The 27,734-nt window shown below is 41.1% G+C and overlaps 1 protein-coding gene across 7 annotated transcripts in view; it reads left to right on the top strand.

The window, feature by feature from the left end:
• Positions 1–27,728, top strand: part of kidins220a (kinase D-interacting substrate 220a) — a 55,671-nt gene extending 27,943 nt beyond the window's left edge. For 3 of the 7 annotated variants that reach the window (XM_028000747.1, XM_028000746.1, XM_028000748.1), the window contains exons 24-26: positions 18,125–18,303; positions 24,071–24,282; positions 25,002–26,036. In XM_028000747.1, the coding sequence (XP_027856548.1) occupies positions 18,125–18,303; positions 24,071–24,282; positions 25,002–25,367 (757 nt within the window). In that variant the 3' untranslated portion in view covers positions 25,368–26,036. The other 4 variants (XM_028000751.1, XM_028000750.1, XM_028000752.1 and 1 more) reach the window with 4 other exon arrangements.
• The last annotated feature ends 6 nt before the right edge of the window (positions 27,729–27,734 follow it).

The following is a 27,734-nucleotide window of genomic DNA, read 5'->3' as shown; positions in this document are numbered from 1 at the left end:
ATGTAACGTAGCACACAATTCAAGCAAAAAGATTTGACTCCACAGAGTCTGACAAGATTTAATATTAAGTTTTAGAATATTTAATATTTTCAACGGGTTGGCTTAATTAAAGCCTGATTAGGACTCGACCCAGTTTGTGTTTCTGGGAGAGGAGTCGTCATGGGGGCCTGGTCGACCAATCAGAAGCAGATTTATGGATAACGGGATTTGCATATTTTGATTTTAAGAAAAAGGGAAAAAAAACATCGACAATACTTTACTGTAGCCAAAATACTGCATCATTATCTGAGCTTTAAATACATAATTATTCCTCTGAATACCTCAGATAATCAATATTTGTTATAACTAATCACTGATTATGTAAAAGCTTTCTTAAATTCTGAAAGAAAAATCCTAAAGAGCTGTGTCATATATTTAGAAAATGCTTGTTTTGAGCATAAATGGGTGAAATCTGTTCATTTACCAGAGAAATAAACCATTTTTTCCCATTTTGTAGCTGGTAATTAAAGTGAAGCACTCCAAGCATCACCGTCCTGGATTTTTTATTGCTTTCCTCTCATGCTCGTCTCTTTTGAAGAGACGGTTTTGCTTTATTTCAGCAGCCATTGGACGACTAATGACCATAGCTAACAGCTCTTTGCTCTTTATGGGTATTGATTTGGCCATTCCCAAAGACTGTTAACTGCGATCGTCTCTTATCCTTGTTTAGCTGATGTTGTTTAGAGTCATTACATCAGTTTATTAGCGACTCTTCTGTAGAGGAACGTGAGGAGAACACATTAAAGATGCTGCCTTTTAAAACAATCTGTTTCTTTACGTGGATCTAAAGCAAAAAGTAAATGGTGCCTTTCAAAAATATCCATACCTCTTAATATTCAGCATTTTGTTATATTAAAACTAAAAACTTCCACTTGTTGAAAGTTCTTCAAAAATAGAAATAATAAATGTGGATTTGATGGAGGACTTCCGGTAATGTGCTAATAGCTAAGCAAATTTTTTTTTGTTCGCACTTTAGCATTAATGCTAACTAGCCTTAGCACTCAGGAAAGGCTGTGCTAGCTTCAGCATAGCAGAGAACAAAGGGGGAGTGATTAACAGCACTAAGACCCGCCTCCTGGCCCTGATTGGTTGTTTCTAGTTGGCACTGGGAGAAGGCAGAGGAGCAGATTAATTGTCTCAAATATGTAAAAAAAAAAAAAAAAAAAAAAGTTTTATATAAAAGTTACATACTGCAGCTTTAAGGATATTGAAGTAGAAACTGTTTAAATTAATTTGCCATTTTGAGTTTGTCACATGGAGTTCTGATAAAACTGTAAATTAAAATCGGTCAGCAGATAAAACATATAATTAAGTAGATTAAATAGCACTTTGAAAAGTTAATCTGTGTTTTCCCAGCTACTCTGTTCGGTTCTGAATGGAGCCTCTACAGTTTGTTTGGACCTGGCGATGTGTGAGGGCAGGTTTAGTCAGACCATCAGTGGGAGTTTATTCCTGGAAGCTCAGATCCAAATTCAGCTCTAGAAAAAGTGTCACTGGTCCGCTGAGCAGGTTCCTGCGCCGCTCTGACATCTGGTGCCCAGTCCGTGCCAGGATGCCCCCGCTGCACTGCGGACGAAGGTTCTGGTGCCGCAGCCGAGCCTCCATGTCAGCACACACCCACGCCTTCACACACACACCAGCAGACGCCACACACTCCTACCTGAAGCTGCGCCTTCCTCTTGAATCCGAAACTCAACGCTAACTGTGATACTCTGTCACGTTTTACACGCATGCGAATGAGCTCTTGCAGCATATGTCGCCTCCAACTCCTCAGAGTCGGAGTAATTAATCAGACCCGAGACGCGGGCCGCGTTCAGCAAACACACCGATTCTCACGGAGCGGTTAGCAGAACAAGCCTGGAGTTATTTCCATCTAAAAATCGGCTCTGCTGGCCCAAAACGACGATCAGACCAAAAAACACTGAAAACTGACTGAATATGAACTCCTGCAATTCACTGTTAATTATCCTAAATCCTATTGCTAATGCTGAGGAATTAAGACGACACTCTTTAACCAGAATTACTTTAATTGGCACAATTAGTGTAATTTCATTACGTCCTGCAGTAAAAAGGCTATTCCAAGCAAACGCTGCTTATTTCCTTTATGTGGAGGCCTTTGATAAGCTTTCCAATACCTGCTGCTAATGCTAATGAGAACTTCTAAACTTTTTTTCCTTGCATCAGAAGTTTTTCATCGCCTGAGCCCCTGCAATAGTGGGCACCCTAACGCTAATGTGCTAATAGCAGCTAATTTTTGTTTAGAAGAATACAACAGTTATATGAACAATAACTAGGTTATTAAACAAATTCAGCAAAAATTCACATATGAATTGTTTTGTGAGCCTCCTCAAATACTCTTCTTAAATTTAGCGCTTTAGCGCTAAATACCATGTTAGTGTACCGCTTTAGTGTTAGCAGAACAAATGTTTTTGATTAGCGCTTTGGGGTTAGTTCAGCTAATCTTTCAGTTAGCGGTACTAACCACTGGTCCACTCCAGACCTCATTGTGTTTGAATGGGACTCTCTGTCTACACAGAGTTCTGTTAAAACTTTGCCATAAGGCCTATGTAAACATATGGAACAAAACTGACCTGCACACCAAACGCTGTCTAGATGCACCTGTTGGGTGAGGCATGGCAGTGGCAGCATCATGCTGTGGGGATGCCTCCCTTCAGCTGAGGCAGTGAAGCTTAATACAGAATAATCCTGGAAGAAAATCTGTTTGGGGTCTTCCATGACTATCGGTAGGTAAATATTGATTTATTAGAATGTCCTAGTCAAAGTCCAGACCTAAATGGAATTGAGGATCTGTGGAAAGACTTGATAATCTGACAGAGCTTGAGCTGTTTTTCCAGGAAAGAATTGGCTTTAGTGGTGTAAAGTGTCTAATTTATGGAGGTAAAAACAAATGCAGGCCGCACTTTTAAGAGTTTAGTAATTGAAACGTTAAAAACATGTGAAGTTTTTCTCTAACTTGCATATAGAAACCATCTGAGGGCTTTTGTATGGCAGATACACAATGCAAAGTATCCAGAGAAAGTATTTTAGGAAAGAGAATACTACAGCTGAAACAGTTTTCCTAAATATATGCAAAATTATAATAAATAAATAAGTTGGCTGAGTCTGAGAGGAGTTCGGTCGGTATCGTTAGGTCTGCTGAGCGATCACAGACCAAGATGGAAGGAGAAAGTGTCGCTCTGTGTGAGATAAAGATGGAAAGTTGAGCGGAAAAGATAAGAAATGGCATCCTGGATTAAATCAAAGGCGGTGAATTTTATACAGGAATAAATTAGAAATTTTCCTTCAACACTACAATGATGATTTTGAATCTGCGCTGTAATATTCCTGCTTCTGGTGGGAAATCCCTGCAGGTTTGATCCCTGAGTTTTTTTTTTGTTGTTTGTTCTTTTTCTTTTTGTCGCTCCGGTGAATCAGCCTCAGCGGTTTTGACACCAATTATTCCCCACTGAGCTGCTTATAATGCAAACAATAACAAAAAAAACAGGCAGAGGCAGTTTGTACAGGTGACACAGGAGGAGGTGTGTTTTCTCATTGTGTGTGTGTGCATGTGTGAGGATGGAAAGAACGTCATTCTTTGGTAGAAAATCCGTTTTATTTCTGCCTGTAAGCCAAGGATGAGGGCTTAGCTTAACTGGTCTGAAACGAGTCCAGGCATAAAGAATCTCTGCTAGCTGAACTGTCACTAAATGATAAATAATAATAATGAGAAGAAGAAATAGGAGCTTCTGTGTGTCCAGATCCAGGATCTGCTCAGATTATCAGCAGAGACGCTTCCTCCCTTCCTCTCATTTATCTTCAAACTGAATTAAAGAAGCTCCTCATCTTCGCCGTCCTCTTCCTCTCTTGTCCAGGGTTGAGAAATTAACTTGCTCAAAAGGTCACAGGACCAACCATCTGGGTCAGGTGTGATCCGATTGGCTGAGACTCCTCTTCACATACCACAAATATTGCCTTCCAGATAGTTTGTTGCAATTTATTCATAGTATTGAGCTGCACTTATTTAAAGAGGCAGTATTAGATAAAACCAACGTATTTAGCTCCCCATCTTGTTATAAAAGGGCTGGATAATCACGTGATTGATATCAGTAGATAATAGGTCTGATAGAATATTCAACTTTGATCCAGAACCGCACAGCATTCTGGGAGATGTAGGCGGAGGAAAGGTTTTAGCCAATAAACCACTCACCTCTAGCTAAGCTGGGCTGGTGGAATCAACCAACTCATTCATTCTTTGGTTACCTAGCAACTCATTCATTCTTTGGTTACCTAGCAACAACTTGCTGAGTAACTTGTGCAGCAGCAGTTCCAGGTTTTGCTTCTAACGGCTTAAAAATAAAAACCAACGGTGTGGTTGGTTTTTAAAGCAGAAAACATGATGTCATTAATTGGCAGAATTTCAGATATTTAAAACAAAAAACTAATCAATAATTATCAATATCGACTGATATGAAACGCTTATACAGTGATAAGTTTCTCATCCGTATCATCCAGCCATAATGTTATAATGTTATTCCCTCGTCACAGATAAAGCTGGAGCGTTGCTTTGATTCTTTCATGCATGTTTGAGAAATTCTTTAATCTCCATGGCAACCATTCAGCTGTGCTAAACGCCTGGGTGGACCTAGCTCCGCCTCTGATGATGAAGCCCCGCCTTCCCGGTTGAAGCTCCGCCTCTGAGGACGAAGCTCCTCCTTGGAGATTAAATGCTAAAACCTATGAGAGGAGTTGCTGCTGTGGTGCTCCTCGTTATCTGTTGAAGTGTCGGCATCTGAATCAACTTGAACTTGAGTCTTCAGTAAACATTTTCCTTTTAATTAGATTTTACAGCTTTCGCTCTTGTCTTCTTCATTCTGGAATGAAGAGGAATCCACAAAAAAGAGTGCTATGCTTAGAGTAACCTGGTGCTAAAAATGCTAATTTTAACTTTTTGGAAATATTTCTGGGGTGTGGAAACTGAAGCAATGCCACCCTTCACCCAGCTGGCTACCGGAGCAGATAGCCTGGCTAAATAAGAAGCTACTATGCACTTCTCATAAAGATGTTACTCTGTAGAGAAAACAACAAAACAGTATAACGCTCTGCTCCATTGGCACTTGAAAGCTCCCACCAAAATAAGAGTCTCTGCTCTATATTTCTGTTTAAGTAGAAAGTGACTGCATCATGTTCAGAGGTGCAGCTAGCGATTATTTTAGCGAGTATCAGAATCAAACACAAAGGAATTGGCATATTTTTCATCTAAGTGCTTTAGACTTTTTTATTGATATTAAAAATACATAAAACATGGAAATAAACAAATAATTCAACTCCTTTTAAAGAAGAAAATTTTAATGTTTTTGTTCAAAATGCAACAAAGGATGTATAATCAATCCAGTTAACTAAATTAGTTGATAATTATTTCAATAATCGATTAATACCAGTAAATCTGATTAATCTTTTCAGCCCTGATCATGTTATTATTTTAAGTTTTTCTGTCTAGATTTCTTTCTGGTGGCCTGTCCTTGGCTATAAACTCATTGTGCTTTGTGTTTGTTTTACGACACATGCACCGGTTCAGCCTGAATATTTGAATCTGCAGCGGTTGCATCCGCTGCATCCGGACTGGTTGAAGAATTTATTCCACACGTATGACCCACCGCTGCATCACATGACCAATCAGCTGGCCGTAGCAGCTATCAAACAGCCACATGTGTAAATCTGAACTTCATGAACCGGTTAATGTCACAATGAACAAACACTGCTAAGGCCTGCAGACGCCTTAAACTCCTCCGTTGTACATAAATCAGACTTTTTGGAGGTTTTATTGCTTTGCTATTTGTCCAGAATGAGGTCTTGCCTCTTTAAGGGTCCCATTTCACTGCTACACATGAGTTTAATCAGGATTTCAGGGAGCCTTTATCCTCTCTCCCTGAATGGCTGGGTTTTATCAGCATGGTGTGTTTCCTGTTAGGTTGCTTGTCTCCTTTCGGTTTGAATTGGGATGCAAAGGTCCAGTTCAGTATGAGAGTTTTACTTACTGGACCAGAGTTTGGCCCAAATTTCCATGGAAAGCAGACGTTGCTATGAAAACTCAACAAAAAGTGAGAGAAGTGTGTCCACAGAACTTCAGAGCATTTGATTTAAATCTAAGTAATATGCCTGGCTTTTAAAGGAGACCTATTGTACAAAATGAACATTTTGCATGTTTTGGGTTTTTACTGCTTCTAAAAACTCACCAAGCGCTAAAAAAAACAAAAAACACACCCAGCCATTTTTTTGGCAAAATGTTAGTTTGCGTTTGGTCAGCTGGTTTTACCACTGTATGCCATGTACAACGGCTTCTGTTTTGTTGCTGACTTACCATCCAGAAACCACTTGCTGCATTCTGGTTGGTTGTGCAGGAGGCACCACATCTGCTTTTCAAAGATGTACAGTTGAATAATTTTGCAGCCATTTAACTGTAAAAAGATCATTCTCCTCCTCCTGCCCCCTGAGCTACGATTTCTGTCAGAAGAAATGCACCAAAAACAACCAAAGAGAGCCAAGAGGTGGGTCTTAATGCTGTCAGTAATCCTCATGAATGAGCTGCTAAATGTGCTAGAGGCAGAGGAACAACTTACCACGACATTGCTGGCCATGCTAACTAGCCTAGCATTCAAGACAGGATCTGCTGTAGAAAGCAAAAGAGGGAGTAAGGATGAGCAGCGCTGCAGGAGATTGTGATTGGCAAGGCTAAGCCCCGCCTCCTGGCTCTGATTGGTTGTTTTTAGTTCTCACTAGAAGAAGGCAGAGGAGCTTAATTTTTTTTAATTATTTTTACAGATTATCTGTCTCATACCTCTCAAATATGTAAAAAAATATTTTTTTCTTAATATTCACAGTGCAGCTTTAAAGTCCGCAGTGTGAACGCAGAATGACTTTGAGCTGAAAATGCAGTGAAGAGGTTTTTGTAGAGCTCAGTTCAAAGAAGCATAGTCGGTCAACTGAAAGACGACTCTGACCTCGGCGTCATCTAAAGTGAAAACATCTTCCCTCTGCCTCGGTTGGCGGCGTCCGCTGTAACAGTAACCTCCCACAGCATCGACGCGTAACGTCCACGCGTCGTTTTCACCCCGCCGGACCCCGACGCGGCTTTGACCAGGCGAGGAATGCGGCGGACTCGGGCCTGGTTAGTTTCTGCTCCCACACACTCTCCTACCGGCCTGACATTGAAACTCTGGAGCTGCTCAAACACAATGTGCACAGGCGGGCGTCTGTTCTCCTGGCATCTCTCTGTCTTTGTGTCCCTTTATGGAAATGTTTGGCAGGGAGGCCGCCGCTTTGTGGCGTCCGTAAGCACAGAGGGTAGCTGTAAAGCACCATCAAGTGGCACATTCATACTCCGAGCCCGAAGAGCATACATACGGGATGGATGGATGACTTCTGCTCCTTCCCACTTCTTGCAGTGTGGAGGAGGTTCAGGGAGGAAGAAAGGCTGTGCTTCAGTCAGCTTTGGGACTTATTAGCACTTGGATATGCTCAGAAAGCTCTCAGCGCCGCGCCACACACCATGTGCTCGACTGGAGTGCCTATAAGCCGTCAATGGGTCCATTGTACCAAAACCTCCTCAGCTTTCCTACAGCTCACCTTTCAAAATTAAGACGATTGCTTCCTGGGTCCTCCGACCTGAACAACAAGCTTCTTCTTTACCAGCGAAGTGTGAAGTTCAGAAGTTTACATACCCTGGCAGAAAGACAAACCCAATGACTTCAATCAGGTTTAAATGTTGTAATTACTAAGTTGTAGTCTGTGACATGAAAAAACTAATATTTACCTCAGAAATTGTATGTCTTTGTTATATTTTTCACCTTGCTGGCCCGATGAAGCAGGTAGATTATAGTGGATTATAATCTATAAACAAAACATAATAAGTCATGGCTAATGTTGCAGGAGTTTCTCAAAACACAAAACGTTTGGTTTCAGCTAAACTCCTCAAACTTTTCATGAACCGTTAGACACAAGATATCTATTGAAACATGCTAACGTGATTAGCTGGTGATCTGCTTGTTCACTAAGCTAGCTAGAGCTAATAAACTGTAGCTAACGCCATTTTCAGGAGGTAACACAGGTAACAAATAACAAACACTGAAACATTTCTGCTGATAAAAGTAAAAACGGGAATTAATGGAGAAAAACTATTTATAATAAGAACTACATCGTGCCTTTTAAAAGCTAACGAAAACAAACTGAAAGTACAGATTACAACTTTCTTTGTTTTAACTGACAGCCATCTTGGTAGGCAGTTGCTATGACAACAATAAACAAGCCACAACAATACTAGTACATTACAACTATTACTAAATTTACAATTTTTGAGTCTTAAGCCTGATATTAAAAACGAGGTTTAATCAATCCGACCCAACTCAACAAGATTTAGAAATCAATAGTTATAGTTTTTATCTTTTACTTTGTCATGTTGTTTACATCTATTTATTATACATTTTCTTTCCCGCTCTCTTTTTCCTCTGTACAAAAGAAAATAAATGTTTGACTAAACAAGCAAAATTAACTTCCCAAAGTATAGATATTGAAAAAAGTTCTCCAGATTATCATATATGGCAAGTATGTCAAACTCAAGGCCCGAGGGCCAAATCTGGCCCGCCATAGCTTTCTATGTGGCCCTCTAGACTCCAAATTACAGCAATAGGCCCCTCCAGGTTTTCACAAATAACCACAAAATTCACACAAAAACCAACAAATCCCCACATTTTTCTGAGTTTATCAACATTTTTTCTCAAAATTGTCCAAAAACATTTTGGTTCAAGTGAGCGCCGTCTCAGCCTGACTTGATGTCAAGTTATAGTCCATGACCGATAGAGCGATTAATAAAAGGTCACATTTAACATCATATATTAGCGCAATTATTGTAAAAATTCCTTAGGAATATTTCTAAATTAGCGCCACGAAATCTGTGATGTTGATGGCAGAAAACCACAAAAACAATCCTGGATGGACTGATTAGTGTGAAAAGATGTTCAATATGATGTTATTTTAAGGAACACTTTTAACAATTGAATTGGTTTTTATCAATACGATCCGGCGCAACAGGAACTTTATGAACATTCAGATTTTGGCCCAAATGGAAATGAGTTTGATGCCCTGATATTTGATTAAAAACGACTGAATCCTGGACTATTTTGAATGTAAACAAGAATAAAGAGGAAGATATTTGGTGGTGGAATGATGTCACTCCACCAGCAAAGGAAGATTCTGTGATGTCACTGGCGATTCAGTCTGTGATGTCATCAACTGTAGGATTGTATGTAACACAATTCTGCATATTTTTCATTGCTTGCAATATCACTGACCAGTTCAGACGCAAAGCTCTTTCAGGTAGTTTACCAATCGAGGATTTTAGCGATTGTATTTAGGAGAAAATGTCTCATTATACGCCGAGATACCACAGTGGGATGATGGGACCCCACGCGAGAAGGGGAGGCCAGCAAAACCCCCAAGGCAGGTTCTCTCCTGCACACCCGAATGCCTTACACGGGGAAATCCACAGGCTGAGTTACCTTCTGGAAATGGAGAGAGCCGGGAGGTTTGAAGACAACCAGAAACTGTCCCACCTGGAGGCCGAGCTGGAAGAGACCAAACTCCAGTTAAAAAAGCAGAAAGCTCTCAAAGAAACTTTTATCAACCAGGCCAAAGACACAAAGAGGGAACTTGAGAGGCTAGAGAAGTTCAGTGATCCAGCAGTCTGTAACGCTGCGGTCATTGCTTCCAAGGTTCACAACAACATGAAATACATGAAGAAGAAGAACTTGCAACAAGACTTGGAGGAGTTAAAGGTGGCCCACCTCCTCAGCCAGGAAGCATTTGTGGCTGAAATACAGGCTGAGAGGAAGAAAAGTCAGGGACTCCAAGAAGATCTGGACAAACTCCAGACTTCCTACGAGGAACTGCGCTCTGAGTATGAAGCAGCCGATGCTCTGCTGAGGCAGGAGGCCGAGACACAGAAGCTTTATGAAGCGAGGCTGAGTGAGGAACAACGACTGCTGGAGAACTTGAGAGCTGAGAAGGACGACATGTTTAAAGAAATGTCCCAAAAGATTTCATTCCTGCAAGACGGTGAGAAACTTTTGCAGGACGAATTAAATCTGATCAAACGTTCATACAATGAACTGACCTGCAAATATGAAAGCGAAGTTTCTTCACTAAAACAAGACGTGGAAAGATATCGGCAGGAGGCGACAGATGAGAAAGACGCCAACATAGAAAGAACGAAGGAAAATATGCAGCTTATCAACAATCTGAGAGCTGAGAAGATGGAGCTCTTTCATAAAATGTCCAGAGAAATCACAGTTCTGCAAAAGAGAGAGAAGCAGATGATAAAACTGGACCAGTTTAACTTCTTCTACGAGGAGCTAAAATGTAAATATGAAAGAGGCATTATGGATATACAGCAGCACCGTGAAAAATACCAGCAGAAGATAAACCAGGAGGAAACTGCTCTTTCAAACAGAGAAAAGAAAGAGAAGGTTATGCATGAAAGAAACCATTCTGAGCTGCAACAACAAGTTGAAAACCTTCAGCTGCAGATAAATCAGGAGCGAAAAGATCATCTGGAGAAATCAGAGGAGGACAAGGAGCATCTAGAGAACCTGAGAGCTGAGAAGGAGGAGCTCTATCAAAACATGTCCAGAGAAATCACAGTTCTGCAAAAGAGAGAGAAGCAGCTGATAAATAAACTGGATCAGGTTCATGTTTCATACGAGGAACAAAAATGTAAATATGAAAGAGACATTATGGATTTACAGCAGCAGGCTGAAACGTACCAGCAGGAGATAAACCAGGAGAGGAAAATTAATCTGGAGAAATCAGAGGAGGACATGGCGCGTCTAGACAATATGAGAGCTGAGTTTGCCGTCCTCCAAGATAAAACAACCACTGAGATTAAATTCCTTCAAGACAAGGAAAGGAGTGTCCAGGCTGAGTTAGAGAAGGTTAACAGTTTGTACCTGGAGTTAAACCGTCTGTATGAAACTGATGTCACTGCATTAAAACAGGAAGCAGCAAAATACCAGCAGGAGAAAAGTTGTGTGATAAATGATTTGGACGGAGCAAGAGAGGATGTACTGCTGCCCGACACTCTAACAGCTGAGGAAGAAGATCTCCATCAAAAACACGTCCCAGTTTCCCAAGAGGAGAAAGACTCACAGAACCAAGTCGACCTGGTTAAAGTCTTCAGTCCAGAGGTTTCTTCGGAGGAGGAACTCTCAGGAAAAACCTTATCAAGTTGTTCCACGGATCCAGAATCCACAGGAGAGACTGAGATCGCTGGAGAAACCATCCTGGAGGATTTAAACAATCCAGATATTAAAACCCTGCAGGATGGTAAAAGGAAAAAATCAAAATTTTCAATTTGGAAAAAAGTCCAAAACATTCTGCGATTGAAAAAGCCAAAAAAAACCCAAAAGATTGAAGACGATCAAGAACATGTTTAATGTTCTTGATTTGGATATTTAGAGGAGAAAGACGTGAGAGGTCTGTGAACGGGGCGCCATGCCACGCTCCGTCAAGAGGAAATTTAAAAACCATGAAGTTTTTCCCCATCGACTAACTAGAAAATAGATCCCTTCCCGACCCGATTGGAAAAAACGTGGGCAGCACGGTGGTGCAGCGGTTAGCGCTGCATCTTCACAGAGACCATCTGTGTGGAGTTTGCATGGTCTCCCCGTGTTTGCGTGGGTTTTCTCCGGGTGCTCCGGTTTCCCCCCACATCTCCTAAAACATGTCGGTCAGGTCAGTTGGTCACTGTAAATTGCCCCCAAAACACTTTAAGGAACTCCAACCATGTCCAGTATTATTGTTAAACTTGTAAAATGAATTGAATTAGCCGAACGTTAGCCCTTTTCCCTTCGCTGGTTTAGTGGCAGGCGGCTCAGTGCCGCAACTAGGCTCAGTATTTATAGCAACGTATTGATTTAAGAATTAAAATTTCTTCTTTTAATAGTAACGATTTCTGTTTATTTTCACTGTACTTGTGCTTTTATGGTTTGTCCCTTAGTTTACCTTTTCTACTCACTTTTTATATTAAATTGCACTGAATTGTAGCTCGTTATTCTGTTTAAATCTGTATTTTAAAGAAGATTAGCAAAAGGATCATGCAGTGGCTTTTTTAGGGCGGCTGTGGCTCGGTGGTAGAGTGGTCGTCTTGTGACCAGAAGGTTGTAAGTTCGATTCCAGCTTCCTGAGCCACATGTTGAGCTGCCCCGGGGCGGGGTACTTAGCGGCAAGTTGCCCCCCGACCTGCATGTGTGTGAATGTGACTGTAGTGTGAAGCGCTTTGAGTGGTCAACATGACTAGCAAGGCACGACACAAGTTCAGTCCATTCACCTTTTTTCTTTGATAAATCCTGTTTTTCTTTTTATACCAAACATAAAAAAGCTGATTTAACAGGTTTGGATTCTTCAGGTTCCAGGATGTTAAATTAAGATTAGAGTTAATCTGTACAAAGTATTAGATTATAATTGTTATCATAATTTAATACTCCGGACCATGAAGAAGCTCAAACTTGTTATATCTGGTTTGTTTGTTATAAGGAAAAAACAGGTTTTATCATAAATAAAAGTTACTGTTATCTTTCTGTTAGTCTTTATTTAGAAATACAGATTCAAGATAGTTTAACAAACTTAACAAAAAAGTGCAATTTAACATGAAAAACTGTAGAAAAGGTAAAAAGAAGAACAATCTATGAAAGTATGAAAACAGAGAACTTAATCAGAAATTATTTCCATTACAGGAAGAAATCAATTCTTAGATGAATATTTTGTAATAAATATAAAGCTTTTGTGTTGTTGAGCTTATGTGTTGTCTGCTTGTATAAAAGAGAAGAAAAGGGGCAGGAAATGCCTAATCCAGTTATTTTTTAACCAGCTTTATAGTAAAACTGCAAATTCTGTTTTATTTCTGATGTTACTTCTAGGTTTGGTTTGTCAACCTGGGTTCAATTCCCAGTCCTGGAGAATCTGCTGCATGTCTTTCCCTTCTCTCTCCTCTAATTTCCTGTTCAACCTGTTAAATTACGGCCTAAAAAACTTTATTCGAGCCTAAAAGACTTTAAAAAACTAAAACATACATTTCACCTCACAACTGGACCAACAGTCAGAATATGCTTCCCACCACATTGTGCTCGTTTCCTCGTGTTAAATACCAACTTTCTTCCTCTCTCTCATTTTCTCTCTTTCTTACATAATTAATAGGTTACTTAATATTTACACACACACACACACACACATTTACACGTCCCCTCCATGGGCTGCCACCTTATCGTGGTGGGGGGGTTTGAGTGTCCCAGTGATCCTAGGAGTTATGCTGTCGGGGCTTCATGCCTCTGGTTGGGCCACCCAATGCAGACAGGTCCAAGGTGAGGAACCAGAACCAAGTGCAGCCCAAAGATCCCTTATGATGAATACGACCGTTGGAAACAGTGGTTCTGCTCGCCCCTACATGAGGTCCCACCCTGGAGCCAGGCCTGGGGGCGGGGCACGTTGGGGAGCCCCTGGTGGCCGGGCTTTAACCCATGGAGCCCGGCCGGGCTCAGCCCGAATAGAGCCCATGGGTTCCGGCTAGAAATAGTCGGACTCACTGCAGTGCACGGCTCTGGTTCTGGAGCCGGTCTCCTTGAAAGGGGTTGGATGTTCTCCCACCCTGGAATTGCCCCTTGTGAGAGGCGCTGGGCAGGAGTGGGCTTTCTTGTTGCCTCCATCTTGGTGCCTGTACGTTGGGGTGAACAAGAGGATAGCCTCTCCCTCTACCTACGGGTTTGGGTCGGGTTCTGACTGTTTACCCACCTTTTTAAGTCCTTGGAGGGGGTACTGGAGAGTGCCCCTCCTGGGAGCTGCCTTGTTATACTGGAGGGGTTTTCTCCGTTGGGTCTCTGGGCTCCCTTAGAGACGGGGTGAGAAGCCCAGGAATCCAGGAGTCACTGATGTGTTTACATATATCCAGGGTTTCCCCCAGGGTATTATAAGCCCCCTGACCTCCTGCATCAAGGTAGGAGTCAAGATGAAACCCCACTGCGTTGCTCTGCTGTGCAGCTCGATGTGAACTGCAGGTATAACATGTAGTTGTGCTTGAAGAGGAGCGTTGAGTGAGCGGTGAGAATGATTTATCTTTGTGAACAAAGAATTATGTGCAGCATTTCCATCTGAACACGCTGCCCAGCGTGGCTCTGTGTCTGCGCTGTAAACTTTATGTCTGTGTTCTTAACATCTGTTAATACAAAACAAGATGGCGAGGGAAGAAACGCAGTTTAACCTAATTTGGTTCTAATTACAAAGACAGGAAATCCACCTGCCACACATACGGCTGAGAGAGAGCGAGACGGGGAGGCCGAACAAAACCAAGCGATTCTTTATGTGGGAGGATGACAAATAACCTGACTGTCCCATCGTCTAATACTTTTAAAAATCATATTTTATAGGAAAGTATATTAATGTGGCAATAAATGGAACAATAATACCAAATACCTTGAATTTTGATCCAAACATAAAAAATGTCACATGGACTGTTTGGCATATGAGAGATTATTTTAAATACTTGACCATTTTCTAATGCATATACTGCAGCATATGACTGTAAAAAATCTTTAAAATTTGGATGTAAACAGAAATGTGCTTATTGAATACAACTTTATTCCTATTTGCATGTATGGACGCATCTAAATACAAGCTGCTCTTTAATATTCTATCAATCAATCAAGTTTATTTGTTTTGCACATTTCAGCAACAAAATGTCAGATTAAAAGGCTTTAAATAATAAAAACACAAAAATATGTTTAATGTACAATTCAAATCTTTACATTTGAATTGAATTGAAACATAAATTAAGTCATAAAAACAACATATAGTCACCAATTGAGAAACCAGAAACAAATATTACATTTTGTCATCATTAAAATCGTCAATACATCCGATAAGTTGGTCCATGGACCTTATAACAGGGCCGCTTTTCATTGGCTGATGCCCATTCTACGCGGCCGTCTCACAAACACACTTAGCTTCCCGTTAGCTAAGTGCAGCATAATGGCAGAACTGATACAACTTCTACACCTTGAAGCCTGTCTGCTACACAGTCTGACGTTAGCTAAACAGATCAATATGCAACATGTCTGTATCTGACATACACTAAAGATTTTATTTTAGCAGAAAAGGCTTTGGACTAAACTGTTACTCCTGTTAGCCACGTTAGCACCAAGTACAGCTAGTCAGTCAACCATCGCTGTGTTCAGGGAAGCTCTGATTAATAATCGAGAAATAAATATCAAGCCTGGAAACTTGATATCGTAACGAACTGAATGTTATGTTTTTAACGTAATCTTTGCTCGTCTTGCGGGACGCAGGCGGTTGCCACGGTAACAGGTGTGCTTAAACTACAGAGAGAGAGAGAGGGCAAAAAGGTAGGAGTGGTTTTGAGTTGATCACCTGTTCAGGTTATTTTACCTTTGTTTCCCTTTGCTGTGGCTCATTACAGCCACCGTAGTTTCTAAACGTTGGACTAATTACCTCGTTCGTTTGTGAGTTTACGTCATTCACAACAAACATCAAACAGAACAAATATATTTCATTAAATTTTAACAAACAAATGGCTTCTACCGCGGTAATTATGTGAAATTAAATTAATTATATCCCAACTTCAGAAGATTTGCCTTTACCTTTACAGAGCTCTTTGGTTCCTCCTATCAGTCTGTAGCTTCTCATATTGAGGTCAAAGTTCAGATCTACCATAACTGACTGACACCTGCTGGCCTCAGGTTTGCAACCAGCTTGTGACTGAGAAACCAGTAACCTCCTCCCAGATGATGACATGAACCTGTTAGTTCCTCTGTCCATGTAGTAGCTGATATATTGAAATGATGCACTAATGGAGTCATGTTTACATAGAAACAACGCGCTGCCAGGCTTTGTTTGTGAGACTTGCAGTCACGTGGGTCGGTTGTGGGCGGAGCTTGGTAAGGTCCATTAGCTAGAGCTAACCCATTGGAGCAGACAGAAATTACCTGCGGGTACCACAAGGTTCAATTCTTGGACCCAACTATTTAATATCTACATGCTCCTGCTAGCTCAAGCTACACACAAGTAATACGATTAGCTATCATAGCTATGCAGATGATGCACAGCTGTTTAGAGTTGCATTTGATAACTGGGACATCTTTAATTTCAGTCTGGATAAACAAATTGGCATTACCTCTCCTTATTTTGCCACTGTGGTGTAATATCATATGAAGCACTTTGAACTGCCTTGTTACTGAAACTTGCTACATGAAAAACTTGTCTTTACACTAGATATACTTATAAAACCATGAAATCACTTTATTTTTTAAATCAAGAAACTTTTTTTTGTATACCAAAAATAAGTGTCTTTGTGAGTCACTGGCTCCTATTGGTCTGCATCTGCAGACCCACAAATAAACAGCAGTGAGACAGTTAGTGTGTAAGGGTTAATGCAGTTCACGAGAAAAGGAACACACACACACACCTGGCTTCAGACACACTCCATGGTGAAAGTTCCTCATCCTTCCTGCAGGTATTTTTATTCCATCTGAGGTTTGAGGAAATATTACACACATGAACTTTCTGGAGGCTTTTGTCTGAATGCAGCGTTGATCCATCCTGCAGCTCCAACTCTCCTGGGAAGTTTATCTGCAGAGTTAGGGGTGTGTTCATGGGAATGTTTGTGAGGTCAGACACTGGTGTTGGTTGAGAAATTTTTTGGTTAACGCCTGGTAGATTTGGGCATGAAATGTTCAGAGTTCTTCAATTAGTTAGACGTTTATATTCATGGTCTTAATTTGAAGTGGCTGAAAACTGTTAAACATATAGAAACAAAATAAAACGCACTAAATTCACCGCTCTATCATTAGCTCCCACCAAATACCATGTTGGTATTGTGCTTTACAGTTGGCTTACACTAAAGACTGTGTTGGTATAGCATTTTAGCATTAGCTACACAACATGAATGGCATGCTGGTATTGTGCTTTAGCAGTAGCTTTCCATGCAATACCGCGCTGGTGTAGAACTTTAGCGTTAGCTTTCATTATATACTATGTCGGTGTAGCGGTTTAGCAATAGCTTTGAACATATACTGTGGTGGTATTGTGCTTTAGCATCAGCATCCTCTACATAGCATGTTAGTTTACACATTGTTTGTGAATTGCGCTTTAGTGTTAGCGTAGTTAGCTGGATGTGTTCTGATCCTGACCTGCTCAGTTTATTGGACTCATAGGGAATATTCAGAGCCGTCTGACTAAATTCACTTAGCTGATAGTTTTTCCCAACAGCTTGCTGTCTTCTCACCGGATGCTGACCTCATCCTGACTTAAAAGTGGCTCTAATCATCCAATCAAGTGAAAGAAAGACCAGCCTCTGTTCATTCTGGAAGCAGATCAGTTGTTGGGGGGGGGGGGAATCCAGCGGAGACTCGTCGATGTTTGGGATGTTTGTGGTGATAATATCTCCAGAGACGAAGCATTCAGATGAAAAACTGAGAGTAACATTTCCAGCTTCACCTGATTGAATTGTTTTGCAATCTTCTAAAACAGGTTTCCATTTTTAAACTCCAGACTGTTATTATTGACATGAGGTAGTGTTTCGGTCCTGGAAGCCGTTTCCAAACATGGTGTTTACTTATGATAAACATGTTGTTAACCCCAGCAGCCCATCATGACGTGTTTCCGTCTGCTGCTTGCTAAATTACCCTGATTGTCATCTTCTCAGGTTTCCTCCTCTGCTCTGAGAAGATAACATCCCTCTCTCTATCTGTCCCCGAACATCCCCTCTCTTCTGCTATCTCGCCTTCTCTAAATCCGGTTATCTCTCTGCTCTCATGATGATGATGACCGTTGTCATATCTCTTTGATCTCAACATCGCGGCTTCTTATTTCCCCTTTTTCCCCTCTATCAGTTCGTAACACTTTTTGTCATCTGCTACAAACGTAAAAGACACAAATATATGGCGTCTCTTTTAGCCTCAAATTAATGCAGATAAAAATAAAAGTGTTTTTATTAGCAGGTAATGTTTTAACTGCTTTATTTTACATGCAGGATCTCCAAAAACATCCCCACCACCAAGGATGTGGAGCCGCTGCTGGAGATCGATGGAGACATCCGCAGCTTTGAGATCTTCCTGTCCTCCAGGACACCAGTCATCATCGCCAGAGACGTGGAGACGTTCCTGCCCTGCACTGTCAACCTGGACCCCAAACTCAGGGAGATCATCGCAGGTCTGGACACACTTCTGGGCCTCGGACCAGCATGCCAGAGCTACTGGGTCTGGGTCACCAGCAATGCTCCCACTGAGAAACCAGCAAAACCTTCTGGTTGTGCTTTTGGATGGTGGGAGGAAACTGGAGTACCCAGAGAGAACCAATACGGACAACATGCAAACCCAAAACCTTCTGGCAAAGTTTATTGTTAAAAACGTAAAAAATAAAACATTTCGGTGATTTTAATTTTTATAAATTCTACTTTTTAGAGTTTTTAAGCAACATTGATTATTCTGACAATTAATCTGCAAATTTAACCATTTTTAAAAATCTAATAAATAATTTTATTCTTTTTTAAAAATAAGATAAAAAAAATTGCCAAAGATGCAATAATTGCTTTCCTTTACTGAATATGTAGAAAAGTTACCTCTGCAGCAAAAATAAAATACTAAGCTCAGCTCTTCTCCTTGATTTATCAATATGGTGAAGGGCTGATCTGATCAATAGTTTTCCAATTAACCAGTTAATAATCGGATAGCAAACGGTGATTTTTTAAAAAATAATCTGGACCAGGTGAAACTAAAACCTCCTGGGTAGAACAAATTTACAAAGTTTCACCTTAAATGCAAAATTTATATACAGTTTTTGCTTAATTGCTGTTCTAAATATGATTTTCTTTAGCATGTTAAAGATTAATTGATTACTGAATTAGTTTATGATCATTTAAATAATCGATTAATCACAATTAATTGTTTCAGCCATGAAATATAATAGTAATTTTTCTTCACAATGATAGATTTTCTTATTGGTATGTAGAACATTTTGACAAATTTGTTCTTTGCCAAACTGCAAACAACTTTGCATTTACAATTTTGCTTTATAAATTAATAGTATTTGGGTGAAAATAATCAATTGATCATGAATAATCATGATTGACTACAATTAATCATTTCAGCCCTACAATATCATACTGATTTTTGTTCACAGCCATATTTTTATTAGTATGAGCAGCATTTCGGCAAACGTGACCTTGGCTCAAATTCAAAAAAGTTTGCATTTTTAGATACATTGGATTTAATCCAATAATCAATTAATCACGATTAATCGTTTCAGCCCTCCAGTACAATGCTGATTTTTCTTCACATCCATTTGCTTTGTATTGTGTCACTCTCTCCGGGTACTCTGGCTTCCTCCCACAGTCCAAAAACATGACTGACAGGTTAATTGGTCTTTCTAAATTCTCCTTAGGTGTGTGTGTGTGAGTGAGTGTGTTTGGTTGTGTGTCCTGTCTTTCTCTGTGTTGCCCTGTGACAGACTGGCGACCTGTCCAGGTGACCCCGGCTCTCGCCCGGAACGTAGCTGGAGAGGCAGCAGCTCCTCCTGACCCCCCTAGGGACAAGGGTGTTAGAAAATGGATGGATAGAATAGAATAGAATAGAATTACTTTATTCATCCCAGCAGGGAAATTATTTCGCAGTTACAGCAGCATAGAGACAAGACTACATGACTACATTTATGCTACATGAATGCTGGCTGGCTGGCTGGCTGGCTGGCTGGCTGGCTGCTGGCTGGCTGGCTGGCTGGCTGGCTGGCTGGCTGCTGGATGGATGGATGGATGGTTGGTTGGTTGGTTGGTTGGTTGGTTGGTTGGTTGGTAGGTAGGTATTCTGTCACATAGAATCCCAATAAAACAAACTAAATGTAGAAAATCACCCGTGAATATGGCGACTGATGAAAGTTTCGGTATTAAACTCGCAGCCTGGCCTTTCTGGCTGAAGAGCCTCCACACCTGCGCGCTCCGTGAGTCACGCCGCGCTGAGCGCTCTCTGTGTGAGTGTGCCTGTTTGTTTTCAGTGGTCTCACCACACCATGATGCAGCAGCTTCACACTGACGCTGCCGTAAAGCCGCTGACGCATCGCAGCAGCAGCGGGGCCTCCGACTCTCGTACAGATTCGCTTTTACGTCACAGCGACTACAAACTGTGAAATCTGGTGGGGCTGCATGCAGAGCGGCGGCACTGAATGGCATTATTGTCCCGCTTTCACAGTTTCTGCAGTAAAAAAACCTGCGTGGCACTCAACTGTTTGAAAATGAGAAACAAGATGTGGGAAACACAGAGTTCCTGCAGCTGACACTTTTACAGCGATTACGTAACAATATCAGAACGGCAGGAACACGAGGCAGGCGACTCGTTTCGGTTCAAAATCGCAGAGAAATAAAGAAAATTTTACTGGAAAATTAGAAATACCAAACGTCTAATGAGAGTAAACTCATAACTCATTTAATTTATTCGTGAACTGTGGTTGGGGTGCATATAAAAATCAGTCCAGGGGCCGCAAACGGCGCACGGGCCCATCTTTGAACACCCTGAAAGCAGATGCAGGTGTTAGAATGGCCTAATCAAAGTCCAAATTCCAACTTGAAAATTGATGTTGAAGCTGATCTTAAGATGTTTTGTAAATAAACATGTGATGCTGTAGAGCAGTGTTTTTCAAAGTGTGGGTCGCGGCACTCTGGAGGGCCGCCGTGAGGGACGGCAGGGGCCACCATGGGGGCCACCGTGAGGGACGCCAAGGGCCACCATGGGGGCCCATGAAAGACTCCATCTCTGAAGGGACAAAAAACAAAAAACTGAATCCCATAAATTTTTTAATCTTGTATCCTTCAGTGATGTTTTTTATACAAAATTTAAGTTAAATAATTGATTAAAATGTTATTTCTGATGCTAATTTTCTGATTGGCTACCAAGCTAGCACGACTAGCAAGAAATGGGAAAAAAACACATAAAAATCAGAAAAACTGTAGAAATAAAATTTTATTAATATAAAACATTATATATTTTTTCATAATCCAACCAAGGAATTATGATAAAAAATTATCTGGTAATAAAGTTATAATAATAAAAATTTCTGCCACCTAAAATCAAAATTTGGCAGCTTTTATGCTACATGAATGCAGTAATTATTGAATAGTGAGTAAAAACATTCTAGAACTAAAACTTGTTTTTTTACATATTCTGTAGTTGTGTGTGTGTGGGGGGGGGGGTTGAAAACAGGTTAAGGCTGTTTGGGGGGTCATCGTACGGAAACGTTTGCAGACGTTTAAAGTAGGATGTGCAACCAGCCAATTTATCGGTGCTGATTTTCTTCATTTCAGGAGTTCAGTGATCAGCCAATACTTACATGTTCCTGGTTTACAATAGGTTTACAATAGGTTTAATAGTTGGCATTGTTGCCAAATCAGCAATTTTCTTGCTAAATTTACCAACATTTTAAAAAAACAAAACTTCATTATCAGCCACAATCAGAATCGGCAGGTCCGGCTTTTCAAAGATCGGCGATCGGCCAGAAAACTGCAATCGGTGCGTCTCCAGTTCAAAGTTGGTAGAAACAGAAACCAGAAGACCTGCCCAAGTTATTTGTTGGAAACTTTCTCACTACCATTGGTTTGGTCTAAAATCATCTTGTGTTTTGTTTTGATGTTTGGTTCTGAAGCATAAAGGTGTGTGTTTCGACCCGGCCCGGTCGGTGGCTGCTACCCGGCGTCCTGCAGCCGGCCGGTGGGCGGCGCCGTCAGTGACTCCCGCCCCGCAGTCCGGACTCGCCTCATAAGGGCCCCATTGTGTTGGCGGGCCGGATTGGGTCTCACTCGGCGCGTCATTCAGCTGCCGCTTGTGTGAGCAGGAGACATTCTGGTGCCTGCGTCTTGTTTTCTGGGTCTGCGCACACAGAGCCGCTCTGTTCCTCGCTTAATTCGGGAGGTTTCGCCCTCAGAGGAGAGCAGATTTATGGGGAAAAGTAATTATAGCAGCAGAGTTGAGAGCTGATGGTACGGACTGACGATCATAAAGCAACACAGAAAACAACAGCAATAATTAGGATTATTTAACGGGTCATAAGAGGAAAAAAGAGTAATTTTAGTCATATTTTCACCATGTTGTTTATTCATTTATAAATGTCTTAGATTTTAACTAAATTTTTATTTTTACCATCTAAAAATTGGGCTTCAAATTAAATATTTACTCCATCCATCCATCCATTTTCTGTTCACCCTTGTCCCTAATGGGGTCGGGAGGGTTGCTGGTGCCCATCTCCAGCTACGTTCCGGGCGAGAGGCGGGGTACACCCTGGACAGGTCGCCAGTCTGTCGCAGGGCAACACAGAGACATACAGGACAAACAACCATGCACACACACACTCACACCTAGGGAGAATTTAGAGAAACCAATCGACCTGACAGTCATGTCTTTGGACTGTGGGAGGAAGCCGGAGTACCCGGAGAGAACCCACGCATGCACAGGGAGAACATGCAAACTCCATGCAGAAAGACCCTGGCCGGGAATCGAACCCAGGACCTTCTTGCTGCAAGGCAACAGTGCTACCAACTGCGCCACTGTGCAGCCCGTTAAATATTTACTTAGGTTGCTAAATATTTAGCTTCAAAGTAAATATCTAGATTCAATTTAAATATTTACTTAGGTTGCTAAATATTTAGCTCCAAGCTAAATATTGAGTTAACATGCTAAATATTGAACTCCAAACTAAATATATATTAGCATTCGAAATATTTAGCTACGTGCTAAATATTGACCTTCAGTCTAAATATTTAGATCCAAACTAAATGTTAAGTTTTAGCAATAGCTTGCTAACTAAAAAGCCTATTTAGTTTAGATAAATATTTTGTTAGTCATGTACTTGGTTTTAATTTGACATTTATAAATGAATGAATAACATAATGAAAATATGATTTTTAAACTCGTGACATGATAAAGATCCCAGATTGTTGGTGTTGATTATTGACTGTTCCCCTACATGGTGATCTGTGTGAGTGAATCAGATTTTCTGCTGAGTGGCTGCAGGAGTTTTTCTCTTCACTGGCAGAAAATCTGCAGAAAAATGTCTTGAGGAATCAAAGTGGGATTAAAAGTCATTTAACTCTGAATGTCTCCCATTTTGGACGTGCAGATCATGGGAGAAAAATCGTGCTTGTTATAATTCCCAGCTGTGATTTGGGAATGTTTGAAACACAGTTTTCTTCTTAAAGTCATAACCGTTTCTAACTTCCCTCTGGAGATCATAAAATAAACCAAAAATAGTCGGTTCTTTATAGTCAGGGCCAAGACACAATGCTGATAAACAAAAACAAAATATGAACTAAATATTTAGTTTTGAGCTAAATATCAAGCTAGTATACAAAATACTTACCTACAAACATTTAGTGTTTCAAGCTCCAAACTAAATATTTAGTTGGTATGCTAAATTTTTCCTCCAAGCTATAATATTTAGTTTGTATGCCAAATATTTGGCAGCAAGCCAAATATTTACCTGCAAAATCAATAGTTACTCAACATTTAGGTCCAACGTAAATATTGAGTAAGCAGCTAAATATTTTGTCTTGAAACTAAATATTTAGCTGCAAGCTATATATTTGGTTTTCATCATAAATTTTTTGTTTTGAACTAAATATTTATGATGCAAACCCAATATTTTTCTAGCATGCTAAATATTTTGCTCCAAATGAAATATTTAGCTTCAAATTTAATACTATCTTAGCATGCTAAATATTTAGCTTTAGACTAAAGAATCTGAGAATGTTCCTCTTACCAGCATCACGTGTTTGAAAACCGTTTTCCTCCTTACATTCAGGGCCGTTGTTATCTGCGTCCCTCTGGAGATCATAAAATAAACCAGTTTCTGCAGCGTGGGCGGATCTGAAGGCTCTTTATGCTCAACGCCAAGACGCTGACGACCTCTCCTCTGTGTTCTGCCGTTGCTCCTCTCTTAGATGTGCGTGCGGCCAGGGAGCAGATGCATTTAGGAGGGGTGACCTACCCCACGCTGCCCCTGCAGGAGGCAGCGCCGCGACCCGCGCCGGGCTTCGGCCCGCTCTCCGCCGCCGGCTCCCCGATCGGCTCCTTCGGCGGCGCGCTGCCGCCTCAGCCACACAGCGCCTACTTCAGTGGGATGACGGGCCCTCAGCACCCCTTCTACAACCGGGTGAGACGCATCAGGGTCCGAATGTTAAGATCAACGGTGTCCAAAGTGTGGCGCGGGGGCCATATGCGGCCCTCAGAACCGTTCTGCCCGGCCCTGTCACAAACTGGTTTGCCAGTTCAGGCAGTTTGATGCAGATTCACATTTAAAAATCATCTTTCCCTGATCCCTGAATCTTAATATGTAAGGTGAATCACAAAGTATTCATCCAGGTTTTTTTCTTTTAATTTATTTATTTGTAACAGAGACCAAAGTCAAGGTTTACTTTATTGTCAATTTATCAAACATACAAAGAATCATAATTATGTTTCTCATCATTCCCCTGTGAAGCTATTAACTTAAAAACATTATGTAGCAACAAATAAGGATAATTACTAATAAAAATGTTTCCCATGAACCATAGAAAACAGGAATAATATTTTTAAAATCCCACAAAGTCAAACTTTATTTATTTGGCACATTTTCAACAACATGAGCTTGCCAAAGTGAATCCCATGAATCAGATAAATGATCAAATCTGGTCAACAAATTAGTAAAAATCCGTTGCCTGAATTTTTACCATTCAGAGGCCGAATAAAATCATTTCAAGGGCCACAAATGGCCCCTGAGCCACACTTTGAGACACCGATGGTTTGGAATAATCCGTTATGTCCCAGATATTTCCCCATGTTGTTTTATGTTTGCATGATTTTCAGCGTTTGGTTGTCCTCTCTCCATCATAGCCATATTTCCCCCATCATGTCTACCACCTGCCGCGACCTTACGCTCACCTTGCCCCCTCATCCTCACGTCCCTCCGCTAAACTGTCCAGTCCGCCGCAGGACGCCGTCGGACTCGTAAGTAACGAGGGAAAGCACCGGACCGCCTCATCTCCGCTCACATCGCTGATGTTTCTTCCTGACCTGGTGTTTGGGTCCAACCTGCTGCATGAACAAACCAGACGCTTCACTTCCTGTTTAACACTTCCTCCTGTCTCATCTTCCTGTTTCATTTTGTTCATTTCCTCTTCCTCATCTAACTCGCTTTGGCTTTACTTTTCTTCAATTGTTCATTTCAAAATGTCTTCATTTCTGCAGCTTCCACACTGACCAAATGTATTCACACACTTTGAACTTTATTATATTTGTTCCAACTGCAAACATCAGATTTTTATTGGGATTTAATGTGATAAACAAGCAGAGATTATTGTAGGGCTGCACCGAACGATTATTTTATTAATCAATTAACATATTAATTATTCTGTCGATTAATTGCCAGAATAATTGATTGATTGAGTTATAAAATTAGTTTAATCGTTTGACTAGACGACTAATCAATTAAACATTACATTCTGAAGATTAATCGTCAGAATAATCAATTAATTGTTTGAATTGTTTAAGCTGACGATTAATCTATTAACATAGACAATAGATTATTCTGACAATTAATCTAGTACTCTGGTGATTAATCCATTAGTCAGATAAAAGGCATATTCTGCACACCACAGATGTTTATTTGAAGAATCTTTCTGTCACATGAAATCTCAGTAAATTTCTCTGCAGTTTCTGTTTTTAGCGAATCAGGATCTGAAAGGTCAGAGGGTGTGAATACGTTTTCCAGGCTGTTGTCATCCAATCAGATGCGAGCTTCGTTAACCTTTCAGTGTCTGTCTCCATGTCAGGATGTTATTGCAGAGGATGCCAGGGAGGGCCTCCCCTCCAGCCCATGTGACCCAGCCATGGTAACCTCGCTAGCATTAGCATTAGCATCCATGTTCGGCACAATGCTCACGACTGTCTAGTCAAAGTAACCTGGAATTATCCGCTTGTGAAGCTTTTGGTGTATTTAAGTATCCTTAGGCCTGTCACAGTAATCAATAAACCAATAATAAATTAAAACAAATTAAATTTTTATTTGCATAATTTATTGTTTTTTACTTTCTCCTAAAAACTGTAAGATAAGTTTTCAGTCTTGCTCCTTTCTTTGAAGGATAATTTTGTTCATAATTCGTTTTATTTCTTGTTTCTGTTGTTTTTATTTTGAATATTTGAAATGTTTGTTGTTGTGACGGTGAGCTGCGCCGTAAGCAGGTCTGTTTTCATGTAGCTGTTTTTCTGGATCGGATCCATATCGGCCGATTCTTAACCTCAGTGGATCGGTCCAACATGAGCTTCACGATTTTAAATGAATTAATGCGATAAATGAAGACGGCCTGCATGCCGTCTAACTTCAGCCTTGATTTGACCTCTGACCTCGTTGCTGAAGCTCTGCTTCTCCAGAACAGAACAATTTAATGATAAGACAGCTCAGGAGACGTCTGCTTATCGGCGCCCAGCCGGCAGCCGAGTGAGCGATGCAGAGCTAGATGAGCCCGTTCTCCTCCGATCGTCGTGATTCCTGCTTTGTTTTTATTTTCTCTTAACATTTACGCCGCAGTCGTCTGCGTTTTCCTGCTAATCTGGGTTTGTGAGCAGCGTAATTACCGAGCCGGTGTCTGTGTGAGTTCGGCTCCCTGCGGCTGCCGGGACGATCATCAGAGCAACTGTTGGGGCTGGCGTGCACACACACACACACACCCGCACGCACACACACACACGCACACACACTCGCACTCTGGTACTGTACGCTGACAATGAGCCCAGCTCTGGTGGAGCTTATCTCCATACCAAGACGCTTCCTCCCTCACTGAGCTCTGTTTCCTCTTCCCCATCCTTCTGCCCAGCCCAGCTGTAATTACACTCTTATCACACACACACACACACACACACACACACACACACACACACTCACTTTGTGTCACGTTCTCCGTCTGAATCTTCCCTGAATTGAAACTTCTGCTTTTTGTTGAGTAAAAGGTGTCGGCGGAGATTAGCGCTCGTTGTTTCATAATTCTCTAACAGTTTCTACGTCTCCAGGCCGCCGCCCGTTTCTTTCTGTCTGTGTTCACGTCTGCCATCTTTGTTCGCAGGTTGGGTCTCGGCTGCGTAGCGCCCAGAGTTTTATCTGTGGTTTTTGACTGTTTGCTTCTTCTTGTCTCCTTATCAAGCATTTAAAGTCGCTGCCTTGCAAATTGAAGCAGGTACATGTTTGGTTTCGTGGCCTCTTTTCTTTCCCTCCACCTGTCGACGCTCCATCGTTCCACTAACACGGCGACACGCTGCCACCCAGCATGCTGCACAAAGAGACGGCAATGCAACATCAGAGTCACTAACATCAGCAACTAGATTCACATCTTCTGTCACATTGCAAATTCAAACTTTAATGTTTTTATTAGGATTTTATGTCATGGAATCTAAATAGTGTGGTGTGAGTTTCTGCTCAAATTCAAAATTCAGTTAAATTCAAAACATTTTAGTTATCCCAAAGGGAAATTAGAAGTTCTCCAGTAGCAGCCAGTCTCACAACGAGTCTGAAAAAGCCTCTGACTGAAGACTGTTCCTGTATAACTGTTTCAAGGCTGCATGATGAGAAAACAA

This window comes from Xiphophorus couchianus, chromosome 19 (genome assembly GCF_001444195.1).
Source record: "Xiphophorus couchianus chromosome 19, X_couchianus-1.0, whole genome shotgun sequence".
NCBI classification, from domain to species: Eukaryota; Metazoa; Chordata; class Actinopteri; order Cyprinodontiformes; family Poeciliidae; genus Xiphophorus; species Xiphophorus couchianus.
The sequence above is the reverse complement of the archived record's forward strand: the minus strand, read 5'-3'. Positions and strand labels throughout refer to the sequence as shown.